Source organism: Oscarella lobularis, chromosome 10, assembly GCF_947507565.1.
Source record: "Oscarella lobularis chromosome 10, ooOscLobu1.1, whole genome shotgun sequence".
NCBI classification, from domain to species: Eukaryota; Metazoa; Porifera; class Homoscleromorpha; order Homosclerophorida; family Oscarellidae; genus Oscarella; species Oscarella lobularis.
Window position 1 is genome coordinate 287,984 of NC_089184.1, and position 19,980 is coordinate 307,963.

Here is a 19,980-nt window from a genome sequence, read left to right on the forward strand (position 1 = left end):
GACACGTCACATTATGAGTGACGTCACCGCGATCAGGTCACTACCGCCCACGTCTTGACGCGGCCTCTTGTGATTGGGTAGAGCTTCCGGAACGTTCTCGATTTGCTATCAACGAATCAAACATGGCGTTCACCTTGGGAGCTTTGTACGAAGCTTTCTTGCTGTTCATCAACGCTGTGGCAATATTGAACGAGCAACGGTTTTTATCCAAGAGTACGTAATAAACGAAAGGAGTTTCAGAGAGCCGAGATAGAGCTACACTGTATTTTCTCAGTTGGATGGGGTACGAATGAAGCGAATAATCCCGGTTTTGGCCAAGAAAAGGGCGTAAAGCACCAAATTATTAATCTTATTTCATCGGTGCGAACACTACTGAGAGGTACGTCCAATTTTAATTTTTTTTCAACGTCTTTATCTTCTTTTTTGTAGTTCCTCTTATTGCGCTGAATGCGGTCACATTAGCTTACCTACTTGTTCTGGGTTGACTCACTTTGAAAGTAGAAATTCCGTAATCAATAATCATACTTACCAGCTAAGTTACTGCATAAAACACTGTACGTTACCTGAACAGACGGTGCCTCGTGACCACAACCCCAACCCGGATACTCGCGACAAAACTTGCCCTGCGGATCGCTTTGCAGCCAACTAAAGTCTCGACAAGGACTAATGTTTCCATACAAATGGCGTCCACCGCCTCCGCCGCCGCCTCGCGTACCCGATCCTCCTCGTCTGTCGAACCTGCGTCGTTTTCCCGAAGCGCCTCGTCCACAGGAACGACTGCGGCGTTTTCCCGACCCACCTCGTCGTTTACCGGAGGCGCCTCGTCCTCGAAGCATGCATCCGTGGACAGCGGCCCGATATTCGCCCTATCAACGTCCTCCTGCTCCTCTTCCTCTTCCTCCTCCTCCACCACCACCACCACCACCTCCTCCTCCTCCTCGAGCACCGCTGCTTGCACCGGTTCCTTTACTGTCTCAGTGCGTCCCGTCGGTTCCTTCCTACTCTAAGCCTCCTCCTCTTCTTTCTCTGCCTCTGCCTCTTCCTTCAGCTGAGAAGACTTCGATACCGAGTTGGGAAACGCTAACAAAGGAAATCATTGACTTCTCGACTCGTTCCACTCAAACGGCAGATGTTCTTCGAGTAAAGGAAGAACTTCGACAAAGGCTTCAGGACATCATTCAGACACCATTTCCAGGTTAATTAATATGATATGGTATGATATAAAAAAGTGACGCTGATAATATTAGACGCGACTCTCTTTATGACTGGATCAAGTGTGTCGGGATTTTGTGACGCCAAGAGTGACGTCGATTTTTGCTTGCTAACTGGCACTACTCACGTTGGCCTCTGATCAAAAATCAGTCTGAATTGCATCAAATTATGAATTTTAGAATCATAAGTTTAAGATTAGGACGCTGAGAGCTTTTGGAGCATTGCTCAGACAAAGCACAACAAAGGGAACAGGCAAGCGAATTAGAATAAATCTGATTTATTATTAATTATTTGTTGGGTAAAGATAATTTCAGTCACGTTGTTGTCATTCCAGCAGCAGTACCTATTCTTCATCTAACGTACCGGTTAGCGTAAACGAATCTTAGCTAACTTTTAATTAATAAATCATTTTTCCTATAGTGAAATTTGCTCTGATGTTAGTATTGATAACGTTTACGTGAGTAAGAGGTTAAAACGTTGCGCAATGCACTCAAATCTCGTTACACAGTGTCTTAAAAATTCTCATCTTATGAGAGCATTCTGTAAAGGTAAGCCCAAGTCTTTTTATTTAATTATTTAATCACAACTATCGGTCTGTCTCTAAGTCGATGCAAGGGTTGCACCTCTTGTAATAACGATCAAGAGTTGGTCAAAATGCGTCGGTGTGAATAACGCCGGACGTGGCTATCTTTCCAGCTACTCAATAGTTCTAATGACAATCTTTTATTTACAAAGTGAGCCACAACAAAACAGAGATTGCGTTCGCTAACATTTCCCCACAGATTGTCGACCCCCAGTACTTCCCCGTCTAAAAAGGAAATATCAGGCAAGTGACACGTATTCCTCTTATAGAAAAAAGGCGGCTGTCCTACTTCCTGTTCCACCCTGTTCTCTGAACACGATACTTCCCTTAGGACACAACGAATCTCAACTCACTGGATCATCTTCAGCCTCATCTTTTTCAAGAAGCACTCGACGATCTTCCTCTCAAGTAAGATCGGCTATTTGCATTGAGGGAGAATGTATGAATATTTATTTCTACAGCAATAAAGATGACTGCGGTCGACTTTTGCTGACGTTTTTCGCCTTCTACAATCAATTCAAGTGAGAAACGAACGCCTTGTCGTCGTCTACAACGCCCCTATCTGTCTAGTTTTAACTCCGTTATATCCGTGCGTCTGGGAAGATCTTACCAGAAGCCAACAGAAGTAGGGTGGGTCAGGGATATATGCATCGAAGGTAAGGGCTTCCCCAAAGCAATGATGTCTACGAATTCGGTTCCCCTACGCGCAGAACCATTCAAAGCGGATAATACAACGCGATCGCTCAAAAGTTCGAATATGCGTGAGATTAGGTCTCATTTTGCAAGGGTGGGTTAAACTTAATTGACACACCCTTTCCGTATCTAACGATTCTCTTCTCGGTTTTTCTTTTCTAGGCGTTCCGCGTACTGGAGTCGGAGCGAACTATTAAGGATCTTGTTTAGAGGAAACGAACGTCGTTGGGTGTTATTTTTTCATAGGTCCACCTAGTACCTCTTGGGTTTCTCTTCCGGGAATGTTTGTGTACCGATAAAAGCGAGGTCGCGAGGTTACGCGTTCACATCACTAAAATTCCGCGCTTAGGACGGGTCTCCCCCCAGTCGCTTGTCGGCAATAGCCGACTCATTTCTATAGCAAGAACTGCAGCAGAATGGATCAAGACAATTCGAGCATGGACGCGTCGAGTAAGAATAAAGAACGAGTCGTTTGTTTTTCTCCTCCACCCTTCCGGTTACGGTAGAAATGAAAGATGAACCAGTCATCGTCGGCGTTGTGACTGGAATCGGCGTCGCCGTTCTCCTCCTCGCCATCTTCTGCACGATCGCCTGCTGCGTTCATCGTCGTAAACAAAAGCCAAAGGAAAGGCGCCGCAGTCGCCTCAAGATCCCTCCGCACGCCATGCCAACGGGCACGCATCGCGTCACGACGCGACGCCAAACAGAGCCGTCTCCGCGCGAACTCGCGCTCTACGCGAAGAAACGCCGCAGCAGCGCCGGCGAGAAACGATCGTCGCAAAAAGAAACGCCGTCCACGACGACGACGACGACGTCATCAGAAGGATCGATGGTCGACATCAAAAAAATGAAACAGTGGTCTTCTTTTCCTGAACGGTTGGCGGCGGCGAAAGGACGCGGGGGCGGCGGCTATTCCTTACTCGATTCGCCCACGCCCACATCCGTGTTGGATCGTCCCGAGCTCGATCCTCCGCCTAAGCGTAGCGCGCGCGGTAGTTTGCAGTTCGCCGTGCGTTTCATGCCCAATTCGTCGCTCGTCATCGTGACGGTGATACGAGCGACGGGGCTGATAGCGGCGAATCCCTACGTCAAAGTCTACGTCGCGCCCAATTGGGGATCGTATTCGAAACGAAAAACGGATGTCGTCTGGAACGATCGTCATCCCAATTATAATGAGACGTTCACGATCGAACGAAAGGCGAGCGAGCTCGGCGATTCGACGATCATTCTGCGAGTTCTCAATGCCGATCAATTGGCTCGGCACGTTTTACTCGGTGACGTCATCGTGCCGCTTGCAAACGCCTCGTCGCAATCTTATACCGCTTGGCAGAATTTGGATTTCGACGATGTGGGCGTGTTTCTCTCTAATTAAATTAATTAATTAATTTGATTTGATTTTAGGATGTGCAGCGCGCTTCCATTAGCGTCACTGTCGCCTTATGTCTCTATCCCGATATAAATCTCTTTAGCGTTGCCGTTGAGCGCGTCGACGGTTTGACAAGCGAACTAACAGGTATCAATAAAAATATGAATTATTTATTATTTAATCGTTTTCTTACTAGATGGCTATTGCAAAGGGTACTTGTACACCGAACGAGCTCTAGTCGGTAAACTGACTACGAACCACGTGGGACCGACTTTGGCGCCGTCCTTCGAAAAGGTGATGGCGTTTAACGTGCGCATGCTTCCCGTCGATCGACTCAGCGTCGTCGTACACGTCAAAGACGCAAGTCGGGCTCCATACGATCGAATCTTAGGTAGAATTGTTTTGGGCTCGCTAGCCTTTTCGGACGTAGCAAAGCAGCACTATTTGGACGCTGTTTCGAATCCAGGCACGACCGTTCGCGAGCAGCATGCACTTTTGATTGAATAGCGCTTCGTTTTCGTCCCTTTCATTTATTCATTTATTATGCTAATACTAGAAACTGAATAATGTGACTACACTGTACTTCGACAACTTATTCCTATTCTAGTAGGTGGTAACTAGGTTTTCTGATGCCCAGTCGGGCGAAATGATGAAGTAGCTGCGATTTGGACTCTTTGTCTGGGCAAAGAAAGATCGGGGATATGTACCCGGATCCGTATTCATTCGTCGGTGCTTGTGTTTGTAGGGAAGTTGTTCGAGCGGTTTTTCTTTGAATTCGTCCACGTATTTTTTAGGATCGATTTTTCTGTTTGGATACAATGGATTTATGATATATTAGGCGGCGCTAAGGTTCGTACTTCTCCATCTTCTTCATAATGTATTTGATCTCTTTCTCTTTGAACTCTTTTATATGACTCCGGCAGCTTGTAGATCGAAGCAGAGGCGCGTCTTTTGATGACGTCATTTTCTGCTTTTTTCCTTGCAGCGTGAAGTTCGGCTGCTTCGCTTTGGGCGGCGCTCGAGGCATCCGAGCTAAAGCTGCAGCTGTCGAGCCCGGTTTCGAGCTCGGTCGCGATCTCGATTCGTCGTCGTCATGGTGCAGCGCTTTGAAGAAGTCCATCGCGATAGCGCGCTCTGTCCATCGAAATATTTATATGTCCCACCCCCAAAACTGCGTGAAAAACCTCTTTCCGATGCTCGTTGAAGCCAGCTCTCGACGCCAGTCTTCGCGTCGGACGTCAATGCAAACGTAACCGACTAGAAAAGTGCGTTCAGCCGAAGATAGAGCCCCATTCGAACGCGATACCTTTTGCGATTCGCTCTTTAGATCGTTTTCAACGGAGACTTCCGACTTTCCAACCTAAATAGACACGTTAGAAACAGTTGGAGAGCTCGAAAACGAAGCACCTGCTCGTCAACACCGTATTCGCCGTCGTATTCATCGTGCGGCACTAAGAAAAAAAATCAGAATCGATGACGCAAAAAAAATGGTCGAGAAATATCACCTTGCGACCAGGCGGCCGGAATGGATCGAGTGGACGTCGCCTTGTGAGCGTACGCCTCCGGATTCAACTTGAGCTTGGATAAATTCGTCAATATTTGATCATCATCATCTAGATAAAGATAAACACAGGTAAAAGAAACAATTGTGTCTAAATCTCTCTCCCTCTCTCACCTTGGCCTGGTGGCCCATACGTTCCCCGATATTCGTCATAAAAACTCATTTTGACGTCACGTTCCATAGACCCATCCCGTTCTCCTGTTCCGCCGCCGCCACGCGGCATTTTCCACGTAACAAACGCCTGCGTACAAAAATTCGCCACCCTTCGCCCAAATCACCCATTTCGCATCGTCGCCTCATTACCGCTCCCGGTTGAGGATTATTCCGCGGCGTGTGCACGGGCGGTCGACTCGCCTCGATCCTCAAATCATGAATAGAGACCTTTCCTCCTCGTCCTCGTCGCCGAGCTTCCTCGGCTCGACGCGAGAACATTTTCATATGCGTAATTAGAGCAGGATTCGGTCCCGCTGCACTCGTCGTATAGAAGTCAGGCACGCCGCTACTGCCTCGCAGGAGAGCGCCGGCGGAACGCGCTCGCGGCACCGAAGCGCTGCGATCGATGCGCGCTCTCTCGCGCTGCGGTCTTCCCACGAGTCGAGCCGATTTGACGCGTTCGGGCGGAGCGCTTGCCATTCGATCGTTGTAAAAAAGCGGCTCTGCGTTGCTAGGGGAGGGTCGTGTCGCGTGGCGGGATTCACGTGAGATAAGCGACGTGCACGTGAGTGGCGACCAATCAGAAGCGTTTCGTCGAGGTCGAGGATTCTTTGCAAGAAGCGAATTGGGGGTGGGGGGCCCTATGGCAAGTAAGGCGAAACCGCGCATCAAATCGGCTCATCCGCGATTCGCCGGGCCGTCTCCCGAACCGGAAGAGGCGGAGCCGTCCGGCGGCGGTCGGACCGGCTCGGCGGCTCGACGTCGCGTTCAGTCGGCGAAAGAGCGCAAGCAGTCGCACGACGCATCGGAGGTGTTTCCCGTTGCGAACGATTTGACGAGTCCGTCGCAAGTGGGGATGAGATGGAAGACGAGTTACAAGGCCGATTTTCAGTCGCGTCAAGGAACGAGATCCGAGCCGAGACCCACGTCAGCGACGCGACGAAATAATCCGCATCCAAATCAGGCATTTTCCTCTCGACGACGTCAATTATTTGATTTTATTATTATTATGTTCAAATAGTCGTTCATGAATTGGCGAGTGCCGTCGAGACGACTCTCGACTGACGGTGATGAATTCGACGGACTGGCAAAAGCGCTTCAAAAAGATGCTCAGGAGAATTTTCAATTCGATTACAAAGACGCCCAAAATGGTACACAGTGATGAAGGGATAAAGTGTTCGCGTATCTTATTCTATGTAGATGGAGATGCAAGGAATGAAGTTTTAACTGGCGTGGCGAAACTTCGAATGGTACCCGAAAGTCGAGAATACGGCCGTCATTTGGTTCAACCGTCGCCAGGAAGACGTAAATAATTAAATAATTAAATATTTATTATTTGAGATTTATTTAGTTCCAGCTATGCCAAGAAGACCTGTTCCCAAGCAAGAGTTCCCCGATTTTCCTTCTCCTCCCAAGGAGACGAAAACAGCTAGACCAGATGTAAGAAATATAGAGCTTCTTCCCTTTTTCATACATTTTCCCATGATACAGAGCATTGGAGTGGCCGTTCGACCCGAACACGTTCCCGCTGTTGACGATTGGCTAAAGGGTGCAAATCAAAAAGGTACAGATTTTTTGGATACATTAGAACGAATTTCGATTATCTGACGTCAGAACAACAAGCCGTTCTGAGCATGCTCAAAGCAGCGGAAGACGCTCACATAAGCGAAGTCGTTCAAAAGACCCTTCATCCTCAAGCGACACCGGCAGTTGAAAAATGGCTACAGGAAGCGAAACCAGAAGGTAAGAGAGAGAAGTAGTAACGCGCTTTAGTGTAGGTTTTGTTTATTTATTTATTTATTCTTCGTTTAGATCGTTCCGTTGCTCTTCGACTTCTGAATACGATCTCTCCGCCTTCCGGCGATCGTCCTCCGTCTCGTCTTCAACGACGCGCCTCGTCTCCGGCTCGTCTCGTCGCTCCGTCGTCGTTTCTTCGTCGTCATCCCAGCGCTCCGCCCGTTCGCGATCCCCATCGTCGCATGAGCGTTCCCGCTCACCTCCACGACGCTCTTTCGACGAGCAAGCCCCCCGTATGGCATCATCGCTCCGTACGCAATTATCAACAACAGCAGGGTCCTCACAGAGGATCCATCTTCGGTGGCGCGCCGAGGATGAAGAGCTCGCACTTCACCATTCATCCAGAATGGCAGAGCGAGCACGCGTAGAGGAAATACTGGGGGGGGAGACGCATTTTTTCCATTCATTCTTATCATCATAACTTTTTCTGTCCTGTATCTTCTCTTTCTAATCCACGCGCACGGGGGTAGCGCTTGTCAGGTGTGCGATCGCCGCACTTCACGTGCTCCCGCCTTTAGAAACGAGTGACTCGGCGTCGATCGCACTCACAGATAAGTGCAATCCTAATAGCAGCTCATCTCCCTCTTCCAATGGCCGGAGTCTCGCAGCCGCGTCGAGCTCGCATCAAATCGGCTCACGCGCGTCTCGAGTCGAGTGCGAGCAGCCGCGACGACGCCTGCAGCACCAGCAGCGGTCTCAATTTCGTAGACTACAGTCGCACGACGCGCGCGCAGTCTGCGCGTCTTCTCAAACGAGAGCACGAAGCATCTCGCTTCGTTTTTCCTCTATCCTCTCCCTCTTTCGACTCGACGACTCAGGGTCGACAGGCGACGAGCTACGGCGAGCAGTTTGCACCTAAATTCGGTCGTCCGGCGACGGCGCGACCGACGTCGTCGACTCGACGACATAAGCCTCATCCAGCTTCGGTATGTCGACCTACTAATTGTTTACGTGCTGATAAGGCGGAGTCGAGCTCGTCGCCTTGGTAACGTGGGGCGTTTAGCGTTTTATGGCGTGGACGCTTCCGACGAAAGTGGTCGATCATCCGCGTGCGCTTGGACCGAGTGAGGAGATTTTGACGGACACGAGGGAGAAATTCTATGAGGATTACGCTGGAGATCGCAATGGTACATCAATGAATGAATTATTATCGTCACGTGGGGGTGGGGAGACATTGTTGACTTGCAGTAGGAGACTCGAAATCAGAGGTTCTTACTCAATTGACGACTCTTCCGTTTCCTGGTGCTTCACTGAGGGACGTCAAGACACCGGGAAAAATGACAGAAGGTATAGTGGGCCCTAAGAAGATACATATATAAAACTTAATTAATCATTTATTTTAGATTTTGGTTTGACAGGAACAAAAATTGAATTTGATAAAGGCGCGGCGTCTTCTTCTCAAGAGAAGTCGATTAGCAAAAAACAGGCGAGAATGTGGTTTCCTTTGAATTACACTTTCACAATGATATTTTCTAGGCTCAAGAATTGATTGGTCAAACAGTAAAGGCAAGTGCATCGTCAGCTCTCAAGAAATGGCTTGAAAAGGCTACAGAAGAAGGTGGGCGAGAAAACCGCGTGAATTTAACTAGATAAGATATGCAAGTAATTAGAAAAGGGCACGGTTATGAGAATGCTGAGCGCGTCGTCATCAAACGAAAAACAAATGCAGACGGTATTTATTTATTACACGTGCGCAATAACAGTTATTAGTTGCAACATGTCAATAGTTGTTGGATGTTATCCATCCCGATATGTTACCTGGAGTAGAAGACTGGATGAAAACAGCCGCAGAATCAGGTTACACGTTTATACTAAAGCAGAAATTTGAAATTTATTGTATTCGTAGACAAAACAGTTGTGTATAACATGCTTCGATCGTTGAAAGAGACGAAAGAACTGACACGTGACTCGAGAATGATTCGTCGCCCTAAGCAGAGCAATCCAACAACGTTGAGGACTACACGTCATCACGTTCCTTCGGCTACTTATCCTCAAGTCCAAGTATCCGATTTGCCTCGATTTGTCGGAGATGGCTACAATCGCTGGGTTTATGCCATGGAAACGTAAATAAATAAATGAATAAATCACAAGGTAAAGTTTATATATTTTTGGTTTAGTGGGCAGGATGTTTCGTTGCAAAAGCCTATTCCTAGCGGAAATCCAAACGTTTTGTGGCATCATAAGTCAAAGAGAAATGCACCACCTGTCACTTTTAATCAAGGATCGATATTTGCGGCGGCAAACAAATACCCTGCCCAGCACTTTGCTATTATTCCGGAATGGCCTATAGCTTAGTTATTTTTCACGGTCTTGGGAGTGTTTTTTTTTTCAGTCAATCATACGATTTCCCGCGCCGTTTTCTGCTACCGTGCGTTATGTAGTCATGTTGCGAAGCTCTCCATTCTCGTCCTCCGTCGAGCGCTGAAGTAGCGCATTGTTCTCGATCTCGTTCTCGAACTCTCTAGTACCGGTTCGGTAAGCTTAGGGAAGGGAAGGGGACCCCAACGCCACGTGGTACGCCCTCTACCATCCACTATCTTCTTTTAGACCTATCGCAATGGAATCGGATGTCGGAACGCCGATAAAAAAAGCGAAGCTGGATTCGGCGATGGCCGCGACATCGCCACCTAAGCAGATCTGCACGTCGCTCAACACCTTCGAAGATCATCGTCAACCGCACATGGCGTACGTTGATAAAACGGCGCTTGTCGCAGAGATGGTGTCTCCGAGCGCTGAGAAAGGCTACTTCGTCAATCGTCCGCCAAAATTCGGGAAAACCATCCTTCTCGACACGATCGCGACCTACTTCAAAGGAGATCGGGAAGCATTCCGTGGATTAGCGATTTACGATATGCAAATGCCGTGGGAGGAATTTCCCATCATCCGTTTCTCCATGAGCGAGTTAAACGTGTGCGATGTCGATCAATTCGAAGCCAGTTTGTGTTCTTTGGTCGGTAGCAAGAAACGCGTGGTGTACAAGAAAAAAATTTATTACCTATTTATTTGCTTAGGTTGTAGAAGAAGCGAAAAGGCACGACGTCTGCTTGATGAGCCCCAACAGCAGCGATTCCACACTTCTTTTCGCATTTCTTATTGAAGATGTTTACTACAAGAAGCACGAGAAGGGTGTCGTAATCCTAATCGACGAGTACGACTCGCCAATTCTTGAATGTCTCAACAAGGAGAATGCAGAGCTAGGCAAAGAGATCGAAGAGATTCTTGCCTCTTTCTACGAAGCTTTGACGTCTTCTTCCTCAAAAGGTTACGTACGCTTTCGTTACGTGACAGGAATAACCAGGCTTGCCAAGGACACGATCGGATCATCCTTGAATAATCTGAGTTCAATCGACGAAACATCTCCTCAACTGGCATCCTCGTGTGGCTTCACGCGTGACGAAATATTGTCAACGTTTGGCCCGGAGCTGAGCGAATTCTCGAGAAAGGCGAAAAAATTCGAAGTTGAAGCGATGAAGGATATCGAAGAAAAGTACAACGGCTATAATTGGCATCTCTTCGGGGACAAAGCCGGACTTGTCTTCAATCCCTACGCTATACTGTGCGTATTCAAGTGCATGGTCCTTGGCGCCTACTCGTCGGAAGAGTAGCTGCCAAAATGGCTTAAAGGCTTCCTCAATCGCTGCGACTTCTTCGACATTGCTTCTATCATGGGCGGTCTTGTGCCAATGCGTGGACGTCCACAAAGTGTCAGCGAGCTTCTTCAATCACGTGATCTCGACTCCGTACGTCTGATCATGTGGGAGTGCGGATTTCTCACTGCTGACTTCACCTCTGCAGACGCCGGAAAGTGCAGATTTCCCAACGACGAGGTGGCTTCCGTCGTATGGAAAAATGTCCTGAACGACATGAAGAAGGCAAAGTCCGACGAAGCCATTGAGCTGTACAGGGGCGCAGAAAGAATGGTCGAGTTCTTGATGGCGGATGATATAAAAGGTTTCGTTAGGGAAACCAAGTCGCTCATCAACAAGGTGCCAAATATAGCTCTGGGAAAAGCGGTTGAAGCGAGGAACCATGAAGCTTTTTATCACGCTGTGATGTTCACAGTGTTGTTCATGCTTCGCGTGGACGTTCAAATCACGGAGAAAACGAGCGCGGGGGACAGAATTGATTTCATGATCGCTTCGAAGACGACGGTCTATTTAATAGAACTGAAATGCAATGGTGATATTGATCGGGCCTTGCAACAAATCAAAGAGAAGCGTTACACCGAAAATCCGGATTTCGATGAACTGTACAAGCATCATCGAATGAAATTAGTCGCCGTTTCGTTTACGTTTGAGTCGCATGGTGGTGCTGTAGACGCTGACTACAAAGAGGAGGACCAACAACGCAATCTCTGATCAGGCTGATAGTACATACTGATACTGTTCTTTCAGTTTGTGTTTTCCATCTTGATTATTATACTGCAGTTTGTGTTTGATTACTCAACTAATCTTCGTTTTCTCGCCTTGACTTTCTCTTCTATAGATCCGAACTGCTCACTGAGCTACGCGGCTTGCCCGTATGTAAGCGCGCGTTAGCTCAACTCAGGCCGGACCTACACGTGATTGGCCACGTGATTGACTTGCTCAGCCTCAACGCATGCGCGAGTCGCCCGAGATCGTCTTGTTGCGAAGCTCTCCATTCTCGTCCTCCGTCGAACGCTGAAGTAGCGCATCGTTCTCGATCTCGTTCTCGAACTCTCTAGTACCGGTTCGGTAAGCTTAGGGAAGGGAAGGGGACCCCAACGCCACGTGGTACGCCCTCTACCATCCACTATCTTCTTTTAGACCTATCGCAATGGAATCGGATGTCGGAACGCCGACGAAAAAAGCGAAGCTGGATTCGGCGATGGCCGCGACATCGCCGCCCAAGCGGATCTGCACGTCGCTCAACACCTTCAAAGATCATCGTGAACCGCACATGGCGTACGTTGATAAAACGGCGCTCGTCGCAAGAATCGTGTCTCGGAGCGCTGAGAAAGGCTACTTCGTCAATCGTCCGCGAAAATTCGGGAAGACCGTTCTCCTCGACACGATCGCGACCTACTTCAAAGGAGATCGGGAAGCATTCCGTGGATTAGCGATTTACGATATGCAAATGCCGTGGGAGGAGTTTCCCATCATCCGTTTCTCCATGAACGCACTGCGCGTGCGCAGTGCTGATCAATTTGAAGCCAATTTGTGCTCTTCGGTTGGTAGCAAGAAACGCGTAGTGTACAAAAAAAATATAGTTACCTATTTTTGCTTAGGTTCTACGAAAAGCAAAAAGCCACGACGTCTGCTTGACAAGCCCCAACAGCAGCGATTCCACACTTCTTTTCGAGAACCTCATTGAAGAAGTTTACGAAAAGCACCAGAAAGGCGTCGTAATCCTAATCGACGAATATGACGCGCCGATTCTTCAATGTCTAAACAAGGAGAATGCAGAGCTAGGCAAAGATATCGAAGAGATTCTTGCTTCTTTCTACGGAGTTTTGAAGTCTTCTTCTTCACACGGTTACGTACGCTTTCGTTACATGACAGGGATAACCAGGCTTGTCAAGGACACGCTTGGATCATCGCTCAATGATCTTAGCTCGATCGACGACACATCTCCTCAACTGGCATCCTTGTGTGGCTTCACGCATGACGAAATCAAGTCAACGTTTGGCCCGGAGCTGAGCGAATTCGCGAGAAAGGCGAAAAAATGCGAGGATGAAGCAATGAAGGGTATCGAAGACAGGTACAACGGGTATAATTGGCATCTCTTCGGGGACAAAGCCGGACTTGTCTTCAATCCCTACGCTATACTGTGCGTATTCAAGTGCAAGGCCCTTGGCGTCTACTGGGCAGAAGAGTATCTGCCGAAATGGCTCAAAGGCTTCCTCAATCGCTGCGACTTCTTTGAGACTGCTTCTATCATAGGCGGTCTTGTGCCGATGCGTGGACGTCAACGAAGTATCACCGAGCTTCTTCAATCGCTTGATCTCGACTCCGTGCGTCTGATCATGTGGGAGTGCGGGCTTCTCACTGCCGAGTTCACTGCCGAGTTCACTTCAGAAGACGACGCTGAAGACGCCGCCGGAATGTGCCGATTTCCCAACAACGAGGTGGCTTCCGTCGTATGGAAAAATGTCCTGAACAACATGAAGGAGGCAAAGTCCAAAGAAGCCATCGAGCTGCACAGCGGCGCAGAAAGAATGGTTGAGTTCTTGATGGCGGATGATATAAAAGGTTTCGTTGCGGAAATCAAGTCGCTCATCAACAAGGTGCCAAATGTATCTCTGGCAAACGCATCGGTTGATGTGAGGTGCTATGAAGCTTTTTATCACGCTGTGATGTTCACAGTGTTGTACATGCTTCGCGTGAACGTTAAAAAGCTTCATTGGTTCACGGAGAAAACGGGCGCGGGGGGCAGAATTGATTTCATGATCGCTTCGAAGACGACGGTCTATTTAATAGAACTGAAATGCAATGGTAATCTTGATCGAGCCTTGCAGCAAATCAAAGATAAGCGTTACACCGAAAGTCCAGATTTGGATGGACTGTACAAGCATCATCAAATCAAATTAGTCGCCGTTTCGTTTACGTTCCAGCGTGGTGATGGTGTTGTAGGCGTTGTCCCCAAAGTTGAGGACTACGAACGAAAACGCTGAGCAGACTGATTGTACGTAGTGTTCTTTCAGTTTGTGTTTGCTCCTGTCTTTCCATCTTGATTGCTCCTTGCTAATAATTGTACATAATTGTAAATAATAAATAACATAATACAATAACAATAACAATCTTCGTTTATTCGCCTTGACTTTCTCTTCTACAGATTCGAACTGCTCACTCTATAAAATTTTAGTGGAACTTGTCATAGACTGGAATACACTTGCATCTGATCATTTGGGAGTAAAAGTCACCCTGACAGTTCTATCACCAGAAAAAAGTAGATGAAGAAGACATATATTTCTGAACTCAGTTGAGCAGGGTACAAGGCTACACGTTGGCGCAACAGTGACATACGGGAGCTTTAGCTGCCACTTTGGAACCGTTTGCGTAGTACAATCACGGATACTAGTATCTAGTATCCGTGGTACAATGCAGCCGACGAAAAAGAGCAAGTGGGATCAGAAGGAGCCCAGCGCTGGTTCTACTTTGGCCGGGGCTCCTCAAGGGGGAACGTCCGCCGCTGCAGCGGAAGCGGCTGCTAGATTGAACGCAAAATTGGCCGCCGAAGGAAAAATCATCAAAACAGAACAGCCAATACCAGTGCGAGTAAGAAAATCGACACGCGACTCGACTAAAGACGTCGAGGAAGTGAAAAAATTCAGGTCAAAAAAGCGGCACCTCGACAATTCACGGCAGAAGTCGTTATCAATGATCTAGTTGCAAGGTAAAGAACACGTACGAGCGGCGAGAAATATCGCTTGGATGTCTCTCGCTATAGAACCGTTTTGACTCGATCCTCGACACAGCAAGAAGTAAAAATACATTATAATTTCATTAATTATTATTAATTGTTTTTAGATTATGTGGCGGACTGGAGCTCTTGTATCGTTGAAGGGTCGATATTTGACTGAGGAGGAGAAAAGCATGGCAAGCGATGGAGGGTAATTCTAAATTGAATTTTTTCAATATAATCTTAATTAATTTTGTATTTAGAGATCGTCCCTTGTATTTATATGTGTGTGCTGATAGCGAAGCCAGAAAAGAGAGTAAGAAAGAAACAAAGGAAAAAGAAATATTTTTAAAGGCACTAATGTAACTCTAGATGCTCTAAGACGAATTAAAAAGATAGTTCTTACGTCCGAATCGAATTTACCCGAAAATCTACGCGCATTTACAAATAATCCGAATCTTTTTGAAACAATCGGAATACCACCATTTCTAGCATTAGATGAGAGTAGAGAAAACGAGGTATAGACCCCAATTCATTATATGTTTACATTTAATTAATTAATTAATTAAAGGGGGAGTTTTTTCGTGATAAGGTTTTTGTGAGAACGCTAGAGGGAGGCGACTCTGGAATCAATATAGCTAGTCACCTGTCAGGCCCACAGGCAAAATGAAATTAAATACAAAATAGTTATATATTAGCTAAGCTGTTAGGGATTGTTTTTGAAACACATTGTTTCGGAGACGGGCGCCAAAGTACGGCGAGAACATTTTGAGAAATTGAATATTTAGTTTGATTTTTTTAGGTGTTTTTGCGTGGATCTGGTTCCGGTCATATTGAAGCGGCTTCAGGTAGAGAATCCTTTGAACCGCTACACATTTTTATAAGGCAATCTCAGCCTTTAATTAATTAATTAATTAATTAATCGCGTTTTTAGTCATTCGTCTAGAGAGGGACTTGCCAGTGCAAGACGACTCTCAGAAGATCTCATAAACACTGTATATAAAATTAATCATGTATTACTAAAGTCTCGTCATTTTTTGTGTAGGTATTCGCGGATATCAATAGACGGAGACAAGCAAGCAATAGCTATCGACCTCCTCTCCTCGCAGGTAAGAAAACCCAATTCATTGGAGAACGCGTGCGCTACCGCGGAGATTGAAGAAAGCTTGCTTTGTGAGAGCCCCTAGACAAGCTGCTACCCATCTCCAACATAGAAAATGTAGAGAGATTGAGATCTAGATCGTAGACCCATTCTAAGTCTTACTGCATTTACAAACATTTGGCGTTCTAGGGCCGCCACCTCCGCTCATGTCTCTCCAATTATCAAATACACTGCCTCAAGTAGAGAGGAATAAATCTATATTCGACACATGTATATGTGAACGTATGTGTTTAGGCTGCAGTGAATCAAATTCCACTTCTAATGCCTCCACTTCCACCTGCCCATGTATTATAGAATTTGTTTTTTGGTTCTTTCTGTTATTCCCTTTTCCTCCTCAGCAACAACAGTCAATTGGTCCTCTTCCTCCTCCTCCTGGCCCTTATCTTTCCTACCCTCCTCCTCCTCCTCTTCCTCCTCCTCCACATTTCATGAATCAACCTCTCTTGGGTCCTTCACTGCCTCCTCCACCTCAATTCGCAGGCAAGATCGTTGGGATGATGCAAGTGACGTCATAATGATACGTAGCAGATTCGGCCGTTCGTTTTGAAACCCCTTACGGAAATCCTCAATTTTGCGACATAAAAGTGAAAACAACCCCCCCATTTCAAATATAAAAAGAATATATACTCATAGTCTGAACCCAACAAGGAAAAGGAAAAGGAAAAGACTCCAACAAAACGAAAATTCACCGAAGAGGCGGTGAGAATAATTTTGACGTCTTTCATCAAAGTTCTCACCTTTTTTTTTCCTAGGTGACTCAAACCGATTCTCGGGCAGCATCCGTAAGTACGCATTCGCCCAGTCGTCACGTGACTAACATATTTTGATTTCCAGTATAATAAAACCCCGCCTACTATCCCCTCTTCTTCTTCTTCTAGTAGTGATGCTAAATCTATCAAATTCAAAGTGCCCCAGCCGCCTCTTAGAAAGAAACGCAGTCGCGAAGATCGCGTCACAGGTAATGTGTGCATGAGAAGCGGACTAATATTATTCAAATATTAGTCTCAATCTTAATGCCGCATATGTTTCTCTTCTTGCTTCGCGATGAATGCTAATTTGATTTCTCTTCTTTTTCACCCTCCCTTGTCCACTTGCTGTGGTTTTTTTGCTTGTGTTTTTTTTCTGTGTGGGGTGATGTAGGCGAGAAGAAATTGAGCGTTGGATTGGCCTCTTTGGCTGCTGCCTATGATGATGATTCCGATTCAGAGGACGGTGACAGTTGAAGTAGATTTTGTTTAATTACACGCAAACTTTATTATTAAAAAAATAATGGCCATTACATCAAAGTGATAGAAATTCGTTTTTTCGCCTGAAATACTCGGTGAATCTTATTATACTGTATCTGTACCGAAGAGAGAATGTCCGTATGGAAAGACAAATGATAGTATGACTGACCCCAGAAAGTCAAAGTCGATTTCTGAATATTTGGTTTGAATTAGAGCCCATACGCCCCAAAAGAAATGAGAAGCCTTGCCCAGAAAAATCATAAAAAGGATTATGCAATTAAGGTATTTACCAGAGCAAACTTATTGACTTCTACATAGAGACCATCTAGGCTTGACTCTGACCCTAAATAGAAAAAAAACGTGATTTTACACTTTCTCATTTTCTGTTTTATCTTACCATTCGTTTCTTTCAAATATGCTTTGAGCCATTTCATTTGAAGATCCTTATCAGGGTATAGATTGTAGTCAACATCATTTATACCTAAATTTTGTTTGATTGTCTCTCTCCTTCTAATAAGTAGAACACACCCGCAAATTCACAGAAATGATTGGCTATATCAAATCCTCTGTAATTATAACCAGCATATTCGTAGTCAATAAACGAAACTTTTCCTAAATTTAGATGTACGCAAGACCAGAGAGAGAGAGAAGAAAGAAGCAAGATACCTGCAGACTCATTCAAAATAATATTCCCTATTAATAAATCATTGTGACAGAAGAGCACAGGAGAGCCCAAAGGTATGAGAGTCTCCTTCAAAAGACCGAGCTCTTGAGAGAGACCCTCCTCGCTCGGAACGACGCTATTTTCCAGGCTAAAGAATGACGTAAACAAGTGTAACGCGATCGCGCGGGAAAGGGCGCAAACCGATCTGTTATGCGCGCGTCGCGCATGATCTCTGCGCAGAAACCGATCCACCTATCGAGTGTCTCGAAGAGAACCGGCTTCGCGGGCGATCCGTCGCGAATCCCGTGCATCTTCGCCATAGCCGCCACGACCATCGGATAAACGGCGTCGTCGCGAACCGAACGAACGTCGAGCGTCTTTCCAGGCACGTAACCGTAGCTGCAACCGTTAGAAAACGTGGCGAGAAGCGGGGGCCCGCATCCAGCCGCGTGCAGCGTCTCGAACGTGCGTTTCTCGCGTTCGCGATCGATAATCAAGTCCGTGTTGTTCCCGTAGAGTCGTACGAGGCACGCCGACGGGTCTGCATCGATCGAATCGGCCTGCGAATAGCATCCAACGAGAAAATTGGTGAGCCCGTCGCTAAAATGACGAAGGCGAATCGTTTTCGGGTCCCATTCGGGTCGAATGTGCTCGATGAGACGTGGAACGTCTCTCTCCAACGTTTCCTTATCGACACGCAAGTCCAGGACTCGAGCCATTATGAGAAAAGGAAGTAAGAGTAGTAACGAATCAACGCCGCCCCGCCCCTACAATGTGCCCGGCCCTCCTTAATTAAATGTGCAATTCGTGTTCCATGCGTATCTTCCCGCCCCCCTCTCGTATACTCGCCCAGTGTTCTTTCTCGCTTTCCATCCTGCTTTCATTTCCCAATAAGGCGCGTCCAATTCGCGTCTGTCGTCCAAAAACAGAGCGTCGTCGCATGTTGATTTCAAAGAGTAGACTAAACGTTTCTCCTTTTTTGACGTCAAAACTGTGCTGCTTTTGAACGACAATCTTCGTCGTCGACGCCGGTTTTGCCACTTTGAAGTTTTTCGTGCTGACAGTCCGATTTCCTCGAATCAGCTGAGCCATAACAGCGACGTCTAAAAAATCAAAAAATCAATAATAATTAAGGAGAAATCCATTTTCTTAACGTTGATTATAAGCGATGGGAGGCAATTCCCTTAGACCGTGAACGACAACGCGCACAGTTCCTCCAAAATACTCCACAGATACATCAATGTATCCGCGCGGCCCACTCGACGCATATAACGGCAAACCAAGCAACTTCGCCAAAGCGCGTCTATCTTCTTTGGGATCGTTTTCCATCACTCCAAGCCAAACGGATCGACCTCGTCTGTATTGCAATTGAGCTAGATGCGATTTCAACGAAAGCGTTGCGTGACCAATGACTCCTTCTCGCTCCGACTGATGCGCATAAAGAACGGAGAATTTCAGAGTCGATTTCACCAGTTCGTCCCACAGCAACGCAGCGAAATGGAAATCCTCTCGGAAGGAAATTTCGCTATCGCACATTTTTTCGAGTGATTGAAATGTGGCCGGTGGGCCGCCGTCATCGTCCTTTTTCAGTAGCTGCACTTCTATGAATATTTTACAAGGAAACTGCTTTGGCATTGCCACTTTGCTCACAACCAGAGTCCATAGAGTCACTTGAAGAGACGACTCGCTCGTATGATACCTAGTAGATACCTGTAGGCGAGTCCCCGTCTCGTCTTTCGACTGATGAACGGCGGCGGCCACGGAGCTCAAAGAGAATCGCAAACTCGTTGTTCCTTTGTATCGCTTTAGAAGCGACCGTTCCTTAGACCCGGAACAGGAACGATTCGACTTCTTTCGATACCATTCGTACGTTATGCATAACGCAATCAAGACAAGAAAAGTCGCGGTTAGACAGGCGACGGTAGCGACGAGAGACAGACCGGAATGCGTCGACGGCGATTGCGGTAACATCGTTCCACGATGAAATAGCACTGTGTGTAAACAGGGCCAGTTTGAGAAGAGATCGTTTCCCAGTCTGTACCTGTTGCATTAGTTCCTATTCCTAGTAGAGGTGGAGGAGGCATGGCTATAGAGAGCGATGAGATTGACGAGACTTTCGGTCTCGGTTTCGTGTACGCACTGGGCTTTCCGTTCGGTCTAATCACGGGGAGAAGACCTGGGAGTTACTACCGGTATTATTT

At 46.8% G+C, this 19,980-nt stretch overlaps 10 protein-coding genes across 14 annotated transcripts; 8 read left to right on the top strand and 2 right to left on the bottom strand.

Annotated features, from left to right (window-relative positions):
- The first annotated feature begins 87 nt into the window (after positions 1-87).
- On the top strand, positions 88-646 carry LOC136192338 (immediate early response 3-interacting protein 1-like). Of its 2 annotated transcripts, XM_065980880.1 has the most exons (4): positions 88-213; positions 275-379; positions 430-508; positions 572-646. In XM_065980880.1, the coding sequence occupies exons 1-3, from the start codon at positions 123-125 to the stop codon at positions 483-485; spliced, it is 252 nt and encodes an 83-aa protein (XP_065836952.1). In that variant the 5' UTR covers positions 88-122; the 3' UTR covers positions 486-508; positions 572-646. The 2 variants fall into 2 exon arrangements, with proteins under 2 accessions (XP_065836952.1, XP_065836950.1); XM_065980878.1 differs by lacking the exon at positions 572-646 and having other exon boundaries at positions 430-568.
- LOC136192326 (poly(A) RNA polymerase GLD2-like) lies at positions 582-2,806 on the top strand. The gene is made up of 13 exons (XM_065980866.1): positions 582-1,195; positions 1,248-1,339; positions 1,392-1,464; positions 1,517-1,577; positions 1,633-1,669; positions 1,721-1,760; positions 1,818-1,946; positions 1,995-2,038; positions 2,127-2,203; positions 2,257-2,316; positions 2,366-2,451; positions 2,506-2,582; positions 2,651-2,806. Exons 1-13 carry the CDS (start codon positions 667-669, stop codon positions 2,696-2,698), a joined length of 1,353 nt encoding a protein of 450 aa, XP_065836938.1. The 5' UTR covers positions 582-666; the 3' UTR covers positions 2,699-2,806.
- On the top strand, positions 2,727-4,426 carry LOC136192327 (synaptotagmin-1-like). Its single transcript, XM_065980867.1, has 4 exons — positions 2,727-2,938; positions 2,995-3,836; positions 3,890-4,001; positions 4,051-4,426. The coding sequence occupies exons 1-4, from the start codon at positions 2,905-2,907 to the stop codon at positions 4,359-4,361; spliced, it is 1,299 nt and encodes a 432-aa protein (XP_065836939.1). The 5' UTR covers positions 2,727-2,904; the 3' UTR covers positions 4,362-4,426.
- On the bottom strand, positions 4,380-6,077 carry LOC136192329 (uncharacterized). Its single transcript, XM_065980870.1, has 8 exons — positions 5,719-6,077; positions 5,530-5,656; positions 5,360-5,467; positions 5,262-5,305; positions 5,161-5,214; positions 5,039-5,111; positions 4,712-4,988; positions 4,380-4,659 (listed from the first exon to the last, which is right to left on the bottom strand). The coding sequence occupies exons 1-8, from the start codon at positions 6,046-6,048 to the stop codon at positions 4,458-4,460; spliced, it is 1,215 nt and encodes a 404-aa protein (XP_065836942.1). The 5' UTR covers positions 6,049-6,077; the 3' UTR covers positions 4,380-4,457.
- LOC136192330 (uncharacterized) lies at positions 4,986-7,848 on the top strand. Its single transcript, XM_065980871.1, has 8 exons — positions 4,986-5,119; positions 5,182-6,532; positions 6,590-6,719; positions 6,769-6,873; positions 6,920-7,008; positions 7,060-7,132; positions 7,183-7,311; positions 7,381-7,848. The coding sequence occupies exons 2-8, from the start codon at positions 6,212-6,214 to the stop codon at positions 7,731-7,733; spliced, it is 1,200 nt and encodes a 399-aa protein (XP_065836943.1). The 5' UTR covers positions 4,986-5,119; positions 5,182-6,211; the 3' UTR covers positions 7,734-7,848.
- Positions 7,849-7,933: 85 nt separating this feature from the next.
- On the top strand, positions 7,934-9,731 carry LOC136192328 (uncharacterized). The gene is made up of 9 exons (XM_065980869.1): positions 7,934-8,291; positions 8,369-8,492; positions 8,554-8,652; positions 8,709-8,791; positions 8,842-8,923; positions 8,976-9,037; positions 9,093-9,162; positions 9,212-9,428; positions 9,483-9,731. The coding sequence occupies exons 1-9, from the start codon at positions 7,956-7,958 to the stop codon at positions 9,658-9,660; spliced, it is 1,251 nt and encodes a 416-aa protein (XP_065836941.1). The 5' UTR covers positions 7,934-7,955; the 3' UTR covers positions 9,661-9,731.
- Positions 9,732-9,736: 5 nt separating this feature from the next.
- Positions 9,737-11,825, top strand: LOC136192331 (uncharacterized protein in vnfD 5'region-like). The gene is made up of 3 exons (XM_065980872.1): positions 9,737-9,840; positions 9,913-10,315; positions 10,377-11,825. The coding sequence occupies exons 2-3, from the start codon at positions 9,923-9,925 to the stop codon at positions 10,968-10,970; spliced, it is 987 nt and encodes a 328-aa protein (XP_065836944.1). The 5' UTR covers positions 9,737-9,840; positions 9,913-9,922; the 3' UTR covers positions 10,971-11,825.
- Positions 11,826-11,961: 136 nt separating this feature from the next.
- LOC136192524 (uncharacterized protein in vnfD 5'region-like) lies at positions 11,962-14,119 on the top strand. The gene is made up of 3 exons (XM_065981166.1): positions 11,962-12,080; positions 12,153-12,555; positions 12,614-14,119. Exons 2-3 carry the CDS (start codon positions 12,163-12,165, stop codon positions 13,997-13,999), a joined length of 1,779 nt encoding a protein of 592 aa, XP_065837238.1. The 5' UTR covers positions 11,962-12,080; positions 12,153-12,162; the 3' UTR covers positions 14,000-14,119.
- A 249-nt stretch (positions 14,120-14,368) lies between these two features.
- LOC136192569 (KH homology domain-containing protein 4-like) lies at positions 14,369-17,185 on the top strand. 2 transcript variants are annotated; one of them, XM_065981216.1, is made up of 19 exons: positions 14,369-14,603; positions 14,660-14,721; positions 14,776-14,809; positions 14,856-14,938; positions 14,991-15,043; positions 15,100-15,245; positions 15,299-15,388; positions 15,438-15,479; positions 15,530-15,612; positions 15,662-15,722; positions 15,773-15,836; positions 16,019-16,068; positions 16,124-16,174; positions 16,228-16,369; positions 16,418-16,473; positions 16,523-16,588; positions 16,642-16,671; positions 16,724-16,847; positions 17,030-17,185. In XM_065981216.1, exons 1-19 carry the CDS (start codon positions 14,427-14,429, stop codon positions 17,110-17,112), a joined length of 1,497 nt encoding a protein of 498 aa, XP_065837288.1. In that variant the 5' UTR covers positions 14,369-14,426; the 3' UTR covers positions 17,113-17,185. The 2 variants fall into 2 exon arrangements, with proteins under 2 accessions (XP_065837288.1, XP_065837289.1); XM_065981217.1 differs by lacking the exon at positions 14,776-14,809 and having other exon boundaries at positions 14,587-14,603.
- Positions 17,119-19,954, bottom strand: LOC136192570 (ethanolamine kinase 1-like). 3 transcript variants are annotated; one of them, XM_065981219.1, is made up of 9 exons: positions 19,821-19,893; positions 18,934-19,770; positions 17,981-18,882; positions 17,782-17,927; positions 17,644-17,727; positions 17,513-17,596; positions 17,406-17,458; positions 17,285-17,358; positions 17,119-17,231 (listed from the first exon to the last, which is right to left on the bottom strand). In XM_065981219.1, the coding sequence occupies exons 3-9, from the start codon at positions 18,496-18,498 to the stop codon at positions 17,171-17,173; spliced, it is 1,020 nt and encodes a 339-aa protein (XP_065837291.1). In that variant the 5' UTR covers positions 18,499-18,882; positions 18,934-19,770; positions 19,821-19,893; the 3' UTR covers positions 17,119-17,170. The 3 variants fall into 3 exon arrangements, with proteins under 3 accessions (XP_065837291.1, XP_065837290.1, XP_065837292.1); XM_065981218.1 differs by having other exon boundaries at positions 17,406-17,596; XM_065981220.1 differs by lacking the exons at positions 17,119-17,231; positions 17,285-17,358; positions 17,406-17,458; ... (1 more) ...; positions 17,644-17,727; positions 17,782-17,927 and having other exon boundaries at positions 18,551-18,882; positions 19,821-19,954.
- Positions 19,955-19,980: the final 26 nt, after the last annotated feature.